The sequence below is a fragment of the Delphinapterus leucas genome, chromosome 8 (assembly GCF_059928025.1).
Source record: "Delphinapterus leucas isolate spDelLeu-1000000601 "Yukka" chromosome 8, BTC_Dleu_Yukka2, whole genome shotgun sequence".
Lineage (NCBI taxonomy): Eukaryota > Metazoa > Chordata > Mammalia > Artiodactyla > Monodontidae > Delphinapterus > Delphinapterus leucas.
This window is the reverse complement of record NC_143136.1, coordinates 107,633,999-107,654,893: the sequence shown is the minus strand read 5'-3', so window position 1 is coordinate 107,654,893 and position 20,895 is coordinate 107,633,999. Positions and strand designations below refer to the sequence as shown.

Here is a 20,895-nt window from a genome sequence, read left to right as displayed (position 1 = left end):
TTCAATCAGCAGTTGGTTGAATCCCCAGATGAGAGGCCTGCAAATACAGGCCGATTGTAATCGTCTTAACACATCCTCGGTCTTACAACAGCAACAGTAAATTTTACTTTGATTTTTATCTTCATGAATAATTGTTTATAGGGACACCACTGTTATTCATCATTGCTATTTTTTATTTTCAAAGATTATGTTGGCAGTGTAAATTGTTTTTTAAAATTTAGTCTACAGCAGTAATCCAAAAGAAGGAGAAAGCTGTGAACCTTTATTTTAGTACTATCTGTGATGGAAAAAGTGGAAATATCAATTCCCCCAGTGGAAGTAAACTATGATGGCATTGTCCAAGACAGTATATATTAAAAATTAAAATTGTGAAGCCCATGTAGCAAAGTTGGAGGAAGTACTTAGAGGAAAAGAATATAAAATGCTTTTTAATATTAATGATATTTTAAAAGTATCTGTATTTGGACAAGAACAGAAGAAACTTAGAAAAATGAAAATGTATTATGTTGGGATTGTGATTGACTTTTCTCTTATTCAGATTCCCATTACTGTTTGTGCAACAAATATTTAAATTAAAAATAAGGAAATAACTATGAATAAATGTGAATAGAGACCCAGATTGTTGAAGATAAAATTAATTAAAATGGCTCATTGGTTAGAACCAGTTTACATCGCAAATGGAGATATGGGTAATCTTTATATATTTAGCAATCTTAAGACTAAACTAGGACTATTCAGGAAGAGGTGTTAGATCATGTTTCTCGTTAGGTTTTGTAAAGGCAGCTGTCTTTTCAAAGTCTAGGTTATCACTCCTTGAATTTGAAAAGCATGTTACTAAATTAATGATAGTTCACTGGCAATCTAAATGAATTATGTGTATGGCAAGCCCATGGCATACATGGGATGGACGTAGATGTTCCTAGACTTTCCTGAATCTCCAAGTCTGTAAATGATGCTATATAATTTCTTTCATTAAATTTGGTATAATGGACCCCTTTATGCCCTAGATTCAAGCTTTGCCAAAATTGTCATTCCATTCTTCAGTTTTTCCCAACATAACATTCCATTCCTTAGTCTATCTAGAACTACTTTTACACCGGAACCATAACTTTCTTTTATTTCCAATACCTGGCCTAGCAGTTGACTTCTCTCTGTTACTCTTACACACACACACACACACACACACACACACTGTTTTTATCTGACACAGTGCTTTCCAGCCCATTCCAGTTGTTCACACTGAAGAAGGTAATATTTTCATGTTACACAGCAGTAAACAGACTACCCTGATGGAGCTGTTAGCACCATGGGCCACTGGCCCAGCTGCCAGAGGGCCCAGAGGATCTGTAAGTCTGATACTCATTTGCAGCCTACAAGTATCTGGGGGCTTATGGTTTGGAAAGCTCAGTTCTAGCTCTGTAATTTTGTGCATTACTGCAAGTAGAGACATAATAAGTTGACTGAAGAACGAGCCACATTGAGTTATAGGTATGACTGGTTGTCTGGGTTCACTCACTGCCTAAGGCTTTCCACGCGTGTTTGCAAGTTGGGGTCAGCAGAATTGCATCTTGCTGTCCCTTCAGGGATTGCTCATGAATAGTGGAAACAGCAAGTGGCTAAACCTGTAAAATCCAAGGATCTATTTTTATATGACAAAGTACACAGTTTACCAAAATTCAAGGAAAGACAGGAACATTTGGTTATGTTATCTCTAAAAGATTTTGTCCCTCAGGAAGCATTTTATTTCCATCTTTTAAAGTCGTGATTATTTATCAAATTTGCACATTGGAATCAGCAGGGAAGCTTTTTCAAAATTCAAGTGCCTATGTCTCACCAGATTGATTCCCTATTCTCAGAGATGGCACCTCATCCTGCCTAAAACATGTAAGAAAATTAGAAATTCCTTTTTAATTTTCTCATGTTTTGAACTAAAACAGTGAATATATAAAAGAAAAACTTTAAAATCTCACGTGTGTTCTGATCTTCTCATCATACCCATTCTTTCTCCTGAGAAGTAAATTTGCAGGTATCAATAAAACTGTGTTTTAAAAACAGAGTAAGAACAAAATAAATAAAATTAAAGTAGGACGTATATAGAAGAGCAAGTAGGAAAATCAAAAATGTATTCAGGGCAAAAACAATGCAAGATAAAAGTACTGGAGAATTTAAAAAAATACAGTTGCAAGGAACAGGAGATAGAACCAGCATAGTCATAGAAACAAGGGTATCAGTCAAAGAATAGTTTTAAAGGCTTCCTTCCACAATTCTAGTCAGGGAATATAGTAGAGTTTTATGTTAAATTAATGGCATATAATGTCCTTCCTGAGAATTCCTGTGCTGTCCAATTAAAGCCTCCCAGTCATGAACTAGGATTCTCCAAATTAAAATGTCTAGTTTTAAGATAAATAAGTCATGTAATATACAGCATAAGGAATATAGTCAATAATACTGTAATATAGTCAATAATACCGTAATAACTTTGTACAGAGATAGATGGTTACCAGACTCATCGTGGTGATCATTTTGTAATGCATTTAAATGTCGAATCACTGTGTTATACACCTGAAACTAACATGACATTGTATGTCAACTAAACTTCAATTAAAAATAAGTAAAATAGGACTTCCCTGGTGGCACAGTGGTTGAGAGTCCGCCTGCCGATGCAGGGGACCCGGGTTCGTGCCCCGGTCCGGGAAGATCCCACATGCCGCGGAGCAGCTGAGCCCGTGAGCCATGGCCGCTGAGCCTGCGTGTCCGGAGCCTGTGCTCCTCAACAGGAGAGGCCACAACAGTGAGAGGCCCACATACCGCAAAAAAATAATAATAATAATAAAATAAATAAAATATTGTAAAGCAGTTATACTCCAATAAAGATGTTAAAAATAAAATAAAGATCACTTTATTCAGTCGATAAGAATAATAAATACCCATGTACACGTCTTTAAAAATAAAGATTTACTAGTAGCTTTCATTTCAAACCATACTATAGTTTTCTTTCGTTTTCTTTTATCCTAGGGTTCAATTAAGGACCAACTAAAAGCATATGGAGCTCTTACTGAGAATGTGACTAGGAAATACACCCGTCAGATTCTGGAGGGAGTTCATTATTTGCACAGTAATATGATTGTTCATAGAGATATAAAAGGTAAGTAATGAGGTATTTTTTAAGTACACAGTTCTTTTAACGAAACATGTGCTGTGGTTAAGAAATTCAGCATTTAATACATGTACCTTTAAAGTACCATGGGAAAACAGTTCCAGCTAGTTGTGTTGTTCAGGTCGCCACAAGAGGAAAGCTCCCCTGTTGGGGCTCACAGAATCAGTAAAGTTCAAATGAGCATGAAAATGAGACATGTTTTCACATATAGCGCACAGGCATTCGGACATAGCGGTTAAGAATAGGGGCTCTGAATTTGACCTGATTCAGATTCAGGCTTTATCCATCACCAGATGTGTGACCTTAGACGAGACAATCTCTCTATGCCTCAGTTCCTCATTTTTAAGGAGGGTGATAATAGTGAACAGCTCACAGGATTCTTACAAGGATTAAATGAGTTAATGCATATAACATGCTTAAAACCGTTCTTGGTACCTAGAAAGCACTCAAAAGTTAGTTACGGTGATGATGTACTTTATGCTGAGATCATATTTAAAGCTGAGGGATGGACCTCATTACCTAAGGGAGAGAATGAGAAGAGAGACCAAGACTGAGCTTTGATAAACTGCAACTCAGTTAAGCTCACTTTTTAAAACTCACAAACTCAACTGTTTTCATGGATCAGTTACATAAGGTAACTGCATGAAGTGAGACAAAATAGTGGTGGAGGTATGTAAGTTTGAGAGTCATAAAACTCTGTACTGCAAAGCACGCTGAGAGGCTTCATTCTGTAAAAACCAGGTTGTGACCCGAATATAAAGATCACTTTATTCAATCATTTGACGAGAATAATGAACAAATACACAACACACATTTATAAATAATAAATTGAATTTTTTTTTCATTGGTCTTTCTAGGGGCTCTTATGAGCTACCAGGAATTTACTTCCTTTCTGTGGTATATCACGCCCTGAATATGGCCATATTCAGGCTAAAGAGAACATTCCTAACTAGTGTCTGGTCACAGAGTAGGATCTGCTGCACAATGCCTGAGCCAGATCACATGTAAAGAATGGACCTTACTAGTGAGTCTTAGAGGATGACAACCTGGCTCATGATCTGAAAGAAATAAGAGCCTGTCTTTCACCTCAGGGTCTACCCAGCTTAGGCAGACCTCAGCTATCAAGTTCAAAACCCTAAAGCTTAAAGAACCACATAAGGTGGTGACCATTTTGTAGTGTATGGAAATATTGAATCACAATGTTGTACACCCTGCAACTAACATAGTGTTGTAGGTCAAGTATACTTCAATTAAAAAAAAAACACATAGGAAAATGATTTGATTGTGAATTATTCTATTAGGAATAATCTCTATTCGAGCCAGTTTCTCTTTACCCCTGATAATAAGATAAGGTAAAGGAACTGAGGGGAGCTACCCCCCAAGCGGATCCTCCTCTAACCTTGCCAGTAAAATGAGGAGGTTGGAAACAAGCTGATTTAAAAACATTATAGGGGAAATATATTGATAAGAAAAATGTAAGGTATAAAATTGGATAAAGCAGTATGATCTCAAGTTCGTTCTTCTAGGTCATACTTTAATTTTACAATCTCTACATGATTAACAGTGGTTATTTCCAAGTGGCAGAATGAGTGATAGTTGTTTTTCTCCTGCATACTTTTTACTTTTTATGTAATTCCTAAATTTTTATAATGAGCAGTTTTTAAATGGCGAGGGCAAAGGAAAGCTAGTTGATTACTTTTAAGTTTAGACTCATGAGTTCATAATGAAACCTAGGGTAAAAATTAATTGATCATTGTTGCTAGGGAACCAACTCATTATTTAATAATAGGGTTTCTTTATTGGACCTTTCTTTTATGAACTGTACTGAGGACTAAATAGTGGATGAAAGGAAACTTACCTTTATAAAAATATTTTGGCTAACAAATGAAGCAGGAATGATAGAATAGTACCATTTTACAATGACTAACAGATTAGTAGACATAAGCACTAAATGTTAATAGCTGTTAACATCACTTCACACAGACAGTCTGTCATTACATGCTTCCTATTCATAGACTATATCATTATCTACAAAGCAGTTTTGCCAAAGAAAATTTTTTTGCACCTGAATCTGATCAAGCCTCTAGATTCAGCTACCAAATTGGAGAATTATAGAATATATAGAACAGATGAACATGTTAAATGACTCCTTGGGATGGACTCAGCAAAATCTAGACAATAAGAAAGCTATAGGCAGACAGCTTAGACTCTTCATAAACTGCAAAGGAAAAAAAAAAAAGGTTGGAGGGAACTTTAGCAAAAGACTTAAAAGATGTATTAATGATTCTCAATGTAAGGACCTTATTTGGATTCTGATTTTTTAAAGAAAAACAAAAAGACACTGAATGTACATTTAATAATATTAAAGGCGTTACTGTCCATTCTCTTAGGTGTGATAAGAGTCTTTATCTTTTAGAGATATGGACTGAACTATTGATGGATCGCGATGTCTTTCATTTGATTCAGATAGTGTGAGGGGTTCATATGCGGTTCGGTCTGCTTTATGTGTATATTTGAAAACTCTCCTTCATAGCTTACTTTTAACATATCCAAAGTAAGTTTTTGAAAAATTAGATAACTGTATTGGGAACCTGGCTATACATTTTCTCCTCAGCCCTTTGTATGGATGGCCGTTGGTTCAGCATTGGTGATTACTCCCTGGAGATAGCTCTGTCTGTCTGTGACCTGCCTGGGACTGTTCCTTCCCAGCTGGTAACCAGTAAAAACTGGCTTGTTTCTTGTCCTTCCCCAGGTTAAATATTTTAGACACGGTGGCTTTTTTTGACAGAGTCCTTCTTTAAGAATTGGACAGCGGGAGATGTTAAAAAGGCAATAGTGTCTTAGAGAATCACCGGTACCATGGCGTACTTAGGCTTATGGCATGCAGAGAATGGATCCTTAACCCTGCCCAGAGAGAGGCTTTGCAAAGCCTTAATTGACTAGACTGGGAAATTTGCTGGGAGAACAGAAAGACAGGTACAGAAGTTCATGGTGGGGATGGACAGTCTGCATTCTCTCCAGTCTATAATACATTTTCTCCACTATTCACTCTCCTTCTTAGAGGCCATTAAAAAAAAAAAAAAGACAAATAGGGAATTTTAAAAAAAAAAAAAATAATATGATTAAGGTTAGGAAGACTTAAAAATAATTGAGGTAAAATTTAGAAACTAAAATTAGATAAGCTAATAAAATAAGTTGCTCGTTTAAAAACAGGTAGTTTATAGAAAAAGCTAAAAATGAGAATAGAAATAATTTACATAAGAAGAAACTAGACTTACAATCCCAGAAAAAAGATTGAGTTTAAAGAATGATAAAGGGGGGAAAATAGAGAATAAAAATAAATGAACCTAGCTCCTAGATCTTGGTTTCTGATACCATTCTTCAGTAAACGGAGAAATGGCTAATTCTAGAAGTGGTTACAGGGGATACACAAGGTGAGCCTGGAACGTCTTCTAGTACCAGAACGTAAGACGATACTAAGAAACAAACAAACAATCCAGAAATCAAATCAAGCAAGAACACAATGATTGAGGTATGGCAGAGGGACACAGGAGCCAACAGAGAGAGCTCCCCATGGCCAGAGCTGGAACAGCTTGAGCGAAAAGTCATTGGATTATAACCCAAAGTATAAAATTAATATCCATGTGTTCAGACTGATAGAAATGGATGGTTGAATAAATAAATGGGAGAGAAGAGACAAATCTCCCATGCAGAATAATTCCCTTATATGTAACTACTAAGCCTGTAGCATAACTTCTCACTCCTTTACACATAGTGAACTTCTTCCAAAGAGCTAAGTATGGAAAAGGGGAAAGAGTAACTTTACAGGGGAGGGCTCTGCAAACACCACCTCAGCCAGGCTATCAAGGTCAGTTTATAATAAGTAAAATTAAAAGTTTATTATGGAAGTAAATGAAATTTTAAAACAGAAACCTCAAAGCTTGCTTAGATTAGATTTAAAATACACTGTACAGAAACTGAGAATGAAGAATGAAAAGATTTTGATTATGAAGGTCCCTTAAGAGGTTCCTGAGGAGATGCTAGGTCCTCAGGGAAATAATCTATAGACATGGGCTTCTTACTTTATGACAGAGAAATTGGGGCCAAGAGCCTGCTACTGCTTTTCTTCATCCTTCTCTGAACTTCACATTCTTAGCCCTTTCCCCCTTTCTCTTCTTTTTCATCCTCGCCTCCCACTTGCACCAGTCCTTTTCAGTGGGAGAAACTTCTTAGGTCTTGAATCACACAGGTGACTCTAAATATTCAGTGTTCATGTAATAAGTTTTTAATGCACACTGACTGTATGACTGGCATTATGCCAGGTACTGCTCGGAAGGTGAAGAGCAGCCTGATTTTGGAGACAGATTGAAGAGTCTGCTAAGTAATTTTCTGCCGTTGTTCTTTTATGTTGTATTCCAAATTGCCAATACAAATAATGAAATGAGGATATTTCTTATTTTAGGCGCAAATATTCTGCGAGATTCAACAGGCAACGTCAAACTAGGAGATTTTGGGGCCAGCAAACGGCTTCAAACCATCTGTCTTTCGGGGACAGGAATGAAGTCTGTCACAGGCACACCATACTGGATGAGCCCTGAAGTGATTAGTGGAGAAGGCTATGGCAGAAAAGCAGATATCTGGTAGGTTTTGATGGGGGATTTGACCGAAAGCACATTTCTTCTTAACATATTTCCACCCAGGATGGAATTTACTGAGGTAAATTTATTTTTTTGTACTTTTGAAATAGGATGTCAGGATTACAAGGATTAATATCATTTTAACTGTGTGTGTTTGAGGCTTAATAAATGACTAAATAACTAGAGCTTTTGAACCTGTCTTCCATTCTTTAGGAAAGATCTTTTTTTTTTAAACAGAGGACAACTTATTTTTATTATTTATTTTAATTAATTAATGTATTTATTTTTGGCTGCGTTGGATCTTCGTTGCTGTGCGTGGGCTTTCTCTAGCTGTGGCGAGTGGGGGCTACTCTTCATTGTGGTGCACGGGCTTCTCACTCTGGTGGCTTCTCTTGTTGCGAAACACGGGCTCTAGGCACATGGGCTTCAGTAGTTGTGGCACACGGGCTCAGTAGTTGTGGTGCACGGGCTTAGTTGGTCCACGGCATGTGGGATCTTCCCGGACCAGGGATCGAACCCATGTTCCCTGCATTGGCAGGCGGATTCTTAACCACTGCACCACCAGGGAAGTCCCAGGAAGGATTTCATCTTGAGCAAATTTCAGCATTAGAAAGCTATCTTCATTTTATTTCCCTGAAGAACTTTAAAAGTAATTAATCTTTATTATTAGTCTTATAATTCAGTTAACCTTTAATTGCTTAATAATTTTAAGTTAGAACATAAAATGGCCATTTCCTACTTCCCACTGAGAATTTTTTTTTTTAATTTATTTAATTTATTTATTTTTGGCTGCGTTGGGTCTTTGCTGCTGCGCACAGCCTCTCTAGTTGCAGCGAGTGGGGGCCACTCTTCGCTGAGGTGCGCAGGCTTCTCATCGTGGTGGCCTCTCCCACTGCAGAGCATGGGCTCTAGGTGCACAGGCCACAGCAGTTGCAGCATTCCGGCTCAGTAGTTGTGGCTCATGGGCTCCAGAGCACAGGCTCAGCAGCTCTGGCACACGGGCCCAGTTGCTCCGAGGCATGTGGGATCTTCCCAGACCAGGGCTTGAACCCATGCCCCCGGAATGTCAGGTAGATTCCCAACCACTGCACCACCAGGGAAGCCCCGAGAAATTTTTTTGATAGATATGCATTTTAGGCACCTAAAGACAAAGAATTTCTAGCGTTTGTATTCTTTGTAAGATAAAGACAGAAAACAGTTATATTCAATGTCAGGTTAGAGAATTATATAAAGCAAAAATTATAAAATGAATAACATTTTTTGCCTAACAAATTTGAGAGCTTAAATTTTAGTTTATTTTCATTGATGTTTATGTTTAAACTACAGGTTTTTGTTTTTTCTTTTAGCTCAAACACAGGCTGTAGTACTTTATTATTTTTTAAATTTATTTAAGTTTGGCTGTGTTGGGTCTTCATTGCTGCGCGCAGGCTCTCTCTAGTTGCGGTGAGTGGGGGCTATTCTTTGTTGTGGTACGCTGGCTTCTGATTGCGGTGGCTTCTCGTTGCGGAGCATGGGCTCTCCGCGCATGGGCTTCAGTAGTTGTGGTGTGCGGGCTCAGAAGTTGTGGCACACGGGCTTAGTTGCTCTGCGGCACGTGGGATCTTCCCGGACCGGGTCTTGAACCCGTGTCCCCTGCATCGGCAGGCAGATTCTTAACCACTGCGCCACCAGGGAAGCCCTGCTTACTTTATTTAACAATGAAATAGTAATAACAGTAATTTAGTTGTAACAAAGCCATCAACAGAGCAATATAAAAACAAAGCCCAAATTGATTATCTCCTTTAAACAGGAAAAACCACCGTTAGTCTAGTGGTTCTCAAACCTATCCACACATTTGAGGAATGGAGGGAAGGAGGAGGATTGGTGCTTAAAAACTAGCTATACCCAAAGCCCAAATCTGAACAGTTATATGAGAATCTCTCAAGAGTGGGGCCCAGGCAAAGATTTTTGAAGTATTGTCAGGATTGAGAACTACAAGCCTAAAGTAATAAGCAATAAAAACCATGTCTTCAAAGCAATTCAAAAGAAGAAGTTAAAAAAAAAAGAAATATGATAAATTTCTTTCCCCTTATCCTGGGAAAAGGAGGGTAGCCCCTATTCATTTCCTCATTCTTTTTTATTCATTTTTGATTGCCCAGAGTTGAGTTTAACAAACATCAAATATTGGAAGTTATACAAACATTTTACCCAAATTGAAATTCTCAATACTTTACATTTAGAAAGCTCTTTCAAAACAGTACCAGCTTTCAGAAAGAAAAGCACATTTTAAGTTTGCATAGGTGTTTAAACTGTTTGTTAAACTAAGAAGAGTCAATAAAATGCACTAGGAAGTATTTCACTAATAACAGTTGTTATAAAACAATATTCATTTCATGTACCGCAAATTAACTTTTTGGTGCAACAAGAGGAATATTTGAGTGTTTCCCATCTGTTTCTACAACTGTCAGAATTCATTGAAGTCTAGAATCCAAATATAAATTTTTCTTCAAGACTGCATACATAAAATGCTTCCCCTCTAACTGCCCTCTGCCCCTGACAAATCCCTGTTGGGAGGTCCAGTAGTGTCTGCAGGCATATTTATCTTTAAAACAGACTTTCCTCACTTTTCAGGTTTGGGAATGATACCACATCAAGTATGGATATATTTTTCCTTATTTCTTAAGAATACATAAATTCACTTAAAGATGTCTCCTCAAATTCAGAAAACCCCGTTTCTTCAGCCCTTTCTGTCAGGTCTCCGTGTCAGTCGATCTTAATCGCCTCATTCCGGCCCCGAAGCCTTCTTCTCTCAGGTTGTCTTCATTCGCGCCCTCAGTGTCCGCCAGACGACAGGAGCCGAGGGATTCTCCTCCAGTACCCGTAGGGGGCGCGGGGCCGGGGGCTGGTGTCCCCGCTGTTGGGTGCTGGCCGCGCTTCAGGCCGGGCCCGCCGAAGCCACGCGCACCCCTGCGTCTTTTTGGCGCTTTGCGGCGGCCCGAGGACCCCGCGGGGCTGCCCGGGTTGTGGCGGCGGGTTGCGGCGGCGGGTTGCGGCGGCGGCAGCGCCTTGGCAACTCGGAAGTGAGGAGAGGGAGCCGCTGCCGAGGCATGTGGAACCGCCCGCCCGGCCCCGACCCCGACCCCGACCCCGACCCCGGCCCCGACCCCAGAGGCTCCGTGCGGGAGGCCGAGCGCCGACCTCAGTTTTTACAGCCTTTTAATGAAACTTTACGTTTGAAACCAAGTCGTATTTAAATGTATATGGACTTCACGCCTGTTTCTCATTTTGTAGTTAGTTAGCTGACTTCATGATGATGTTGTTTGTGTAAGGTCTTTCTTTTATTTCTTCTTAGGAGCGTGGGCTGTACTGTGGTGGAAATGCTAACGGAAAAGCCTCCTTGGGCAGAATTTGAAGCAATGGCTGCCATCTTTAAAATCGCCACTCAGCCGACGAACCCTAAGCTGCCACCCCATGTCTCAGACCATACTCGAGATTTCCTCAAACGGATTTTTGTAGAGGCCAAACTGAGACCTTCCGCTGATGAACTTTTAAGGCACATGTTTGTGCACTATCACTAGCAGCCAGTAACCTCTCGTGTGCCTCTACCCAGCTCCCATCTATTCATTCACCTTCTCTCTGACTGCACTTTTCTTTTTTATAAAAAAGAGAGATGGGGGAGAAAACAAAGACAAGAGGGAAAGTGTTTCTCTTGATTCTTGGTTAAATTTGATTAATAATAATAGTATCCTGAAGTTTTTATATTTAATCTTTTTTTCCCTTACAAGAACTTGAAACTTTTTTTTTTTAATTTTTATAATGTACTGATGTGGTTCAGAGACATAAAGCACTTTAGTACATAGTCACTCTTTTTAGTACAAAAAGATCATTTGGAATACCTAAAGATTGTAGAGTCTTTCCCTGTGTCACTGACAGATTGGCAGTGATGGGGAGACATGGAAAACAAGGAGAAGAAAATGATGTATAATTTGTAGTTTTTAGTGATAGTATTTAAAATAGATTCTTGTTTGTGGGGTTGAGCCCTAAACTTGAGTTTAGGATAGGTACTCAGCTTAAAGAATATAGGTTCCTTCTTGTATCTGTATTCTTTAGATCCTAACCTCTGTCTACCAAGCTTTTTGCTCAGTAGGACTCTTGATAGCAAATATGAATCTCTAGGAGGTATGTTTGTTTGTTAATCCTAACCAGTATAATAAGCAAATACACTATAATAGACCCATGTTACTGGAATCTATAAACCTTGAGGGATAGCTTTCTGCTTAAAAAAAGAAAAGATATTGTTTTATTTTAAAACAGATATGGGAAGTCAATAAGCAAATCCAAATTAAAAGACAAAAGGAGATTGCTCTAATTAAATGTGTAAGCAGTAGAAGAGACCACATTTGCCGGTCAACAGAAATAATGAAAAGAAGAACTAAGTGTTGTTTAGTGTATTTTAAACTGTGTTCTTTACCCGAGGGGGAAAGTCCCAAAAATCAAGGGGAAGGAGAAATAATCAAAATCATGTATACTATATCTTCCTTTCTAGCTCCTGATTCCCCATAGATAACATTGTTTAGGAACTAAGAGTTTAACCTGCAGTATCCATGTGTTAAAAGCTAGTGTCATGATATGAAACCGTTGTTCTTGTTCTTTGGATCACAGACTACTAAAGCACCTCAAAAAACAGTTAGCATGTAAAACAGTGGTTTTCACAGCTGGGGTGAGGATAGTTTTGCTTGGCATTTGGCAATGACTGGAAACATTTTTGGTTGTCACAGCCAGGAGGATGCTAGAAGCATCTAGTGGTTAGAGGCCAGGGATGCTGCTAAACAAATTAAAGTATACAAGAACAGCACGTCCAGCCCCCCAACAAAGAATTATCCTGCCCCAAATGTTAAAAGTGCCGAAGTTGAGAAACCCTGATGTACATACCAGCCCCAGTTATAAATGAAAATGGCCATTTACAAAGCAGGTTCCTTGCAAAAAGTAAGTTTCAGAGAGTGATGTAATGCATAATGAGGGTTTTACAAGAGAAGATACCACTACTTCAAGTCGAGGGTGAAAGGTCTCAACAAACAGCCAGTAACAATCCTTTCCCTTCCAGCTGCATATTGCACCCAAATCAGTAACTTCCATTTTAGACACAAAATGAACTTAAACACGGAGCCTGTTGAACTCAGTCATCTGTGTGTATTCTTTCCTCAATAGTCAATTCATAATTGTGGGAAAACAAAGGCATATTAAAACAAAGTATTAGCTACTTTATAGGAAGGTTAAAAACTGCCAGGTATTTCTAATATAAGAGCAACGACATTAAGCGGAACGAGACAGCTGGGAAACTCCCACTATCTCTAATGGACTTGCGCTACTGAAAAACATGAATGATATTGGTAATTTGGCCACTTGCAATTTTTTTCAGCGTATTAAAGCAAATGCTAATAACTTTATTTTTAAAGGTCTAGAAAATAGTATTCTTGGAGGCCCTAACTGTGATGCCTTTCATGGGATTCATAAGGGACTCAGGTATTTTGTTTTCTGCTAAAAGGTATGCTCGTTTAGGAACTCTTTTAAAATACTTTGTTTCTGAACTTAAGTAGATGTTGTTTTACTGTATCAAGGTCCTATCTGGCATTCCCTGTAGGAATATTTGAAATTCCATTAGCTAGTCTGAGAAGAAGTCAAAGCACAAATATAGTTGTTAAAGCTTCTCACATACCCTTATAATGAAAGGAAGCAGCTTGCAAGGAAGAACATGAATTACTGGCCTCCTCCCCCTGGGAACTCAACTGCCAAATCTTGTGCTATAAACATAGTCCCCAAGGATGTGGATCTATTATAATTTCTTTATCTTTTATGAGTGAAGGCATCTCTTCTACTTGAGCAGGATCATGGTATCTGGACCAGTGGGCTTTTCCTTTGTTTCTTTGTATTGTGTGGTTGTGATTTCCTTTTGGCTCATTTTTGGTCTATCAGGGTAATCAGCAGTGCAGAATATGAGACAGGTGCTCTTTAAAGAGAAATCTTGGGAGACTGTGAAACCCAAAGCAAAATTGTTTGCTTTATTTTCAGTCTCTTTTTCTTTTTGAAATGCTATAGAAAATAAAATCACCTGAAAAGAAACTACTACTTTAACACTGCTGCACAAGACCTTTGTTTTATAAGAAAAATATTACTAGCTATGGAAAAGTATTGTTCTTTATGAAAGACTTAAGAGTAGACTAATAGTTTACAGAGTTATATAAAAATGTGATGTGAATTTATTTCAGACAAGTTGTAAAGGTACCAAAAACCACAGTAAAAGTTAATATATATAAAAACTACTAGAACAAAAAAGCTTAAAGTGGGGTGAGGTATGAAAGACCAAAATTAAATTTAAAAAAGAAAATTTTCAAAGGAACCACCTCTATCAGGGGCAGTTAAAATAGCACTCCAATTTTTTCTTTCTAATAATTGTATGGATCAACAAATGAAATTTGGACTTTTTAAGATGACTCTAAATGTATTTTGTTTTTTAAATGCACAACTGATTCTTCTATACTGTAATGTTTCTTTGCTGAGGCTGGAAAATGACCTGACTGCTAACTTTGTGCCTTTAAAATGCATTCTGCTTTGATAGTGGCAGACTTTTTGGTGCTGGAGAAGATTCACTAGCAGTCTTATATGTGCTTTTCAGGAAATATCTTTCTACTTAGGCCTTGAAAGATTCAAAATGGCATGATTTAGGCTTGGACCAAATATAAGATCTTTTACATTGCAAACAAAGTGTATTGAATAAAAGGGTTGAGAAATATCATAATGACTAATGGAAGTTTTGATGATAATTCTTTAAAATGTATTTAAAAATATACAGACTTTGAAATTTTCAGTATGACTATCTTTAATTTTCCTCATTTACAAAACATGTTTCTAACCTGAAGAATGGTTAAAGACTACTGCCTTAGAAAGTTTTCAAAGGCACAGTCAACCTTACATAATTTATATAAGAGATGGAAATGTTAATGCACAGGCTGAACTATAAAAGAAAAATTAAAACTTATTTCATAGTAAATTGAATTGGCTTTCACTTGAAGGAGTCTTTATCTTATTCCCAGTAGAAGCTACATTAAAAAGAGGAAACTATTTCTTTAGAGTAGCTTTCTTTGCTACTTCAGCTCTTATATATGTCAGGTCTGGTGTGTCGTATTTCTGAGACGGAGTTGTTATAAGATACATGAAATCATTTGAGAAAATCAAATCTGAGTAGTTTATAGGACAACTAAGCTTGGGTGCAAAAGCCAAGATGTTCGCCAGATGCAAACTCCTTGGCCCACAGCAGAATTCTTTGTCACTGATTTCATTTGGGACCAATAGCATGATATAAAATCACCTGGTGTCAACCAAGTATAGGAATCCATTGATTTTTTTTTTTAAATATGGTGAATCCTTTTCATTTGCTTTTTCAGTATTGTGGCTTATTATGGTACTAAATTAACTTAAGGAGGTCACAGTCTAGGAGGAAAAATGGGCAAACAGTTTCTTTTTTTTTTGCGGTACGCGGGCCTCTCACTGCTGTAGCCTCTCCTGTTGCGGAGCACAGGCTCCAGACGTGCAGGCCCAGCGGCCATGGCTCACGGGCCAGCCGCTCCGTGGCATGCAGGATCCTCCCGGACCGGGGCACGAACCTGTGTCCCCTGCATCGGCAGGCGGACTCCCAACCACTGCGCCACCAGGGGAGCCCCCAGTTACTTATTTTTATGGCATATCCTGAATCTGAAAGTTAAGCAATGATGTTTTAAAATGTTATTTCTTATGAAGTGAGGGAAAGCAATTTTGGGTAACCATTGGCTATTATAAACTAAAATGTCATTAACAACAGCAATTAAAAGTATTCCCAAATTGGAGGGATCTGCGTAGGTCAAGCAGCCTCTCTCTCAGGACTCCCTCTTACAAAACCCAGCCTCTGCTCAAACAGTTCCAGTGATGGGGGCATTTATTCCATTACAGAGTATTTTTTCCTGCTTTTTCCTTTAAAGAAAAAAATATTTTCTTTTGGTCTAAATTGTTAAAATACCCAAAACATTTGATAGAAATTGAATTCTGTCAACAGTGTTATTTATACTAAGATCAGGAAAATTTCTTGAGATCTTATTGTTTTATATGAAGTTTGGCCTTAGTTACAAATGCACTGTTCATATTTATTTGAATTTTAACATTGGTTAAAATGTCAACGGAAAGCAATTTGTTAATTTTTCGTAGTGCCTTTTTCTCTGTATGCCTTAATTTTGTTTTATATCAATAATAATTCAAGTTACCCACCGAAATGAAGGTTTTTCCAAAATCAGTAGGCTTCAAGAGTTGATTTGGCCTTAGACTGTGTATTGGCCCTTAAACGTTTCTTAATGCCTGCTTCTTCCTCCTACCCTTTTCTACCTCTTTTTTTTTTTTTAATATGTTAGAAGAGAAACATTAGCATTGTTCTGTGATAGACACATTGCAGTTTTACTAGACACAAATTCCTAAGATAAGGATAGAAAGAGGTATTCTAATTCTAAAGAGACATAGTGAATTGTGTTCCAGGTTGATTACTTGATTTTCAATCACACTGGCACTGTCTAAATTCTTTGTATGTCGTGGTTCAGTTATGATTTTCAAAGCAGAACTAGAAAGGTGGTTTTTGTCCTAAAGGGGTCAGTTAAATGGTTTACAGATGTTAAGGCAATGAGACTTAGGGCAATGAGCAAGAAATCCAGGGATAGCAAATTCTAATCCTTACTTTATGACTAACATTTTGACTAAAACTCCACCTTACTTTTCTGTGAAATGTGTATGTGTGTGTACGTGTGTGTGTGTGTGTGTGTGTGTGTGTGTTTGGAGTTGGTGCAGGGGTGGGAAGGAAGGAAAGGTGTGAATGTCCAGTTAGCTTAGTCTCTGTTCTTGGAAGAACAGCTCAAATGTGTGTGACCTACTGATGATGGAATGCCAGCACATTTTCCACAAGTAGCTAGTACAAACGGTTGTTTAATAAAGGTATTTATTGTAAATTGCCAAGCTCTTGGTTGCTAAAAGTAGATTAAAATTGAATTTGTATGTGTGTATAATAGCTTATATATAATTCTTAAGTAGAAAGTAATTGGTTTTGCATAGTTCTTCATGAGCTCTTTGGAATAGAAATTCTGCCAGACATTATCAAAACAAGCTTCCTTAGCTTACCAAGTGTTCAAAAGGAAATTTTACCTCTGTTTTGGTTGGCTAGGGAAGGCGTGCTGTGAAGCCACTGTTCCTACTTCATAGTCGTCTTTAGCTTTGCTTTAACTTCTGCCACAGTCTGGACAGGATGCCATAATAGGTGTGAAAGTATCAGGGCCAACCATCCCTCTGTACTCACCTTTCAGAGCTGTAGATGGTAGTGAGCTCTCAGGGGAGTCTAGAGAACCTTCTCTAGGTTATAGTGAGAGCAGACATGGTTTCGTTTCAGAAGGTCAAGGGAGGAGTTGCAGCTATCGTAAAGAAAAGAATAAATTTTACCTGTTGCCTATATGCAGTCTCTTATGTAATTCTTCATATTTTTCATAATTGGGCATTTTAATTGACAGTAATGATATTTTTGTTAATAACAGCAAAGGCATTAAATCAGTGAGTACTATTATTCCCTATGCCTGATGACTTATTGTTTGTATTTACAATCTGTATTATCAGAATCACATTAAACCAAAGCTTTTATATTCTCTGCACATACAGCCAAAATGATTATCACTGTTACTTCTGCCCACCTGTAAGCTAATAGTGTAAAAATGATAAAACAGGTACTAGTAGAATTTGTATCTCAATCTATCCTTCAAGTTAAAGACAGGTGCTCAGTGTTTGCATTTAGACATGCAGGAATTTACTTCAACTATTATGGAGCTATATAGACATTATGAGCTTGAGTTTGTACACGTGCCAATCTTAATTAATGTCACTTGACCATAAACGCATATACATATACCTTGACGTATGATGCCTCAGGTTGGTGGCGTACTTTCTTCCTAATGTCTTAACATTTATGAACTTGTGTTTGACTTGAGGGGCATTTCAGGAAAGCTGTGAAGAAAAGTAGGTTATGGACTTTTTGTGCCATAGACACTTTGGAACGTAAGGACGAGTCTGCTCTCCAGCATACATGCAGAATTTGTCCCCAGGTAGGATTTCTGAGTCCCTTAATGCCAGTTGAGAACAGTAAAGTTTGTGACTATACTGAAAAGCACTTTTGTGTTCACTTATTTATGTAGCTAACAATTGGTGACTTTAGCATTAGCATTACTTGTGAGGGGAGAGATAAGTAACAAAATTACATCCTAACTATATTAGATACTTAGGCTCCAAAATGGATTTGTCATGTTCTCATTTTTTCCAAAGACTTTTTTCCACCTGGAATAAGAAGAGAGAACTAGTGGAAACATTTGAGCTGGAAAGGTTTATGGGCCAAAAAAAAAAAAAAGTGGGCCAAACCCTTGCAATATACCCTGTTCAAGTGAAACTACAGTGTCTAACGATAAGAATACTTCTTTAAAAACAAACAGTTGTTTTTAATACAATCTTAATTAGTAAGTAAAAGGTTTACATTTTTTCTATTGCTGTTGGTTTTAAAATTTGCTACCCTGCATTCTGAAATATTGTAAAAGAGTTAATACCAAAAATACTTTTAATGTCTGACATCTCTTACATTTCACATGGTTCTTTTTATTCAAATATCATTGTAAATAAAAGTAAACTTGGATAAATCTGAGAATAAAGTTTTAATTGTTGCAAACTATGATTATCAATTTGTAAATTTACCCTTTGACCTAATGTACATTTTTAAATGTAGCCATTAAATTCTCTATATTTAATCCATTAGTTTCTCTCTGTAAACGTTTTTAATCTCAGTTGAATGCTGGGCAGTTTATAATTATGTACAAAGGTGTTCTTTTCCTATCAAGGTTGACTTTTTTGCACATTTTTGGAAATGTTTAATTTGTACACTGATTTACTACTCTGACCAATAATCGTTGATGGGTGTATGAGCATCATGAATGCGTGCATTGAACTACTGTCTGTGTCTCTACGTTTAAACTTCTTTCAAGATGTAGCCGTCAGTAACTGCACTGCTATTACTGACTTAAATGGACTTTCTTGCTTTTACAAAGTATACATATCTATGGTTCTATCTTTGTTGAAGAACTCAGGAGTTCGACATCACTTTCTGATTTTATATGTATTCTGAAATCCATGACTAAGTGGCAAGTATGCTTGTAACTCTGTGTATCAGGGGATGTGTGTGTGGAGATGTCTTTTTCTGTCTGTAGGTACATGTATATATCCCAGTAATTTCTTATTTTCATTTCTACATTTTTATGAACTTGTTTTATAAGGGTACTGTTTAGTTAGAATAATTAAATATATATAAAGCTTTCTGAGAGATTATTTACTATATGAATATATTTTCAGCTGGCTGATCAAAAATATTTTTTTAGTTTTGTTTTTAACCATTCAAAATGTATTTGTATTTCCACAATTGGATGCAGATTTACTTAGATATCTATCAATTAAAATACTCTTGCAAAGAACAACATTGAATTCTCTCTGAGAATTCTATGAAATGCAAATTAAGAGAAAAAAATAGGTTTTAAGCAGTAGCAAAAACACTGTCCACTCAAACAGTCTTTGAATTCTCAGAACTATGAAAAAATGTGAGAAACTAAATTAATTTGAAGAGATGTCAAAGGTTTTTATATCTCCAGTTGCTGTTGGCCTGGCCTACTGTTGTTTTTGAATATTTCCTTTATTCTTCCCCAAAGATTTCAACTTTCAGTTTTTTTCTTACTGGGCAAGGTCAGACCTCATTCATAAAACAATATATTGACAAATTCTGATTCTCTGTAATTGACTATAAATTGGTTTAGAAATGTCCAGACATACATTGTGTCTTTATACCGTACTGTGTATTTTAAGTAACTGGCAGAAAAAGAATTGGGAATTAAAGTTCCAATCTGACAATGTTGTTGTGCTTAAGGAAAACCTTGTTTTTAATATGCGGTACCATGTAAAATTACTTATGTTAGGAATAAAGTCCACTGTTGAAGTTGAATGTCACTAAGCTTATTATGTTACAAGGAGCCGATATGATTAGAAAAACCTACCAGAAGCCAGATACAGTGTGGTGTGTGCCACATTTCATGCACATTTTGACTTTGTGTTCATTCAAAATTGTGCTTGTAAAAATGTATAAAATTTCTGAGTTTTACAGATTTTATGTACTTGTTTTTTCTTGCTGGTAAATAGCCTTTTTTCTTTTTAAATCTAATGTGAAAGAAACCATGTTTATATTTTGTTAGTGATCAATGACTTTGTTTATATGGAAATTTGTATATTGTTGGCACCCATCTTTGTTTAGATTTATCGTGCATGAAGGCCTGCAATAATTAGCACAATGAAAATTGCTTTTTCTTACATGTTAGTTCATTTTTTGAAAGATTGTGGTGCAAAGGCTTACTCTAAGTAACCTTCTGGACTATGGAATGAATATAAATGAATGGCACTTTGAGTGTTAATAAAGCTGATATTTATTTCCACTGTGACTGTTTTGTCCAGATCTGTTCTTGGACACATTGCGCTCACGGTTGTCTTTCCTTTGCCTGAGCTGGTCACTTCCTAGGAGACCAGTAATAGACCAACCTAGAAACACTGCAACTAAATCTTCCCAGGATACAAGTTTATAATGTTCTACCCAACATACTCTGGCATAGTTCTCTGGACACTTTGATTACCCAAATCAGAAATCAGTGGTGATTAAAAACAAAGTCTGTTGTCAGAGGGTAAGGAATGGATGCTCCCACAGTATTGGAGATCATTTAAGTTAATGCCGCATATAGAGCAGGGGTCCCCAACCCCTGGGCCACAGACCGGTACCGGTCTACGGCCTGTTAGAAACTGGGTCGCACAGCAGGAGGTGAGCAGCGGGTGAGCGAGCGAAGCTTCATCGCCCCGTCGCTCCCCGTCGCTCGCATTACCGCCTGAACCATTCCCCCCCGCCCCACTCCCCTGTCCGTGGAAAAATTGTCATCCACGAAACCGGTCCCTGGTGCCAAAAAGGTTGGGGAACGCTGCAGAGGGCAACTTAGCAAT

The 20,895-nt window shown here is 37.5% G+C and overlaps 1 protein-coding gene across 4 annotated transcripts in view; it reads left to right on the top strand.

Annotated features, from left to right (window-relative positions):
* The window catches only part of MAP3K2 (mitogen-activated protein kinase kinase kinase 2), a 96,612-nt gene extending 76,264 nt beyond the window's left edge, over window positions 1-20,348 (top strand). For 3 of the 4 annotated variants that reach the window (XM_089916906.1, XM_022590566.3, XM_089916907.1), the window contains 3 exons: window positions 3,016-3,145; window positions 7,620-7,797; window positions 11,126-20,348. In XM_089916906.1, the coding sequence (XP_089773032.1) occupies window positions 3,016-3,145; window positions 7,620-7,797; window positions 11,126-11,351 (534 nt within the window). In that variant the 3' untranslated portion in view covers window positions 11,352-20,348. The remainder of the gene's footprint in view (window positions 1-3,015; window positions 3,146-7,619; window positions 7,798-11,125) is intronic. The other variant, XM_089916908.1, reaches the window with a different exon arrangement.
* Window positions 20,349-20,895: the final 547 nt, after the last annotated feature.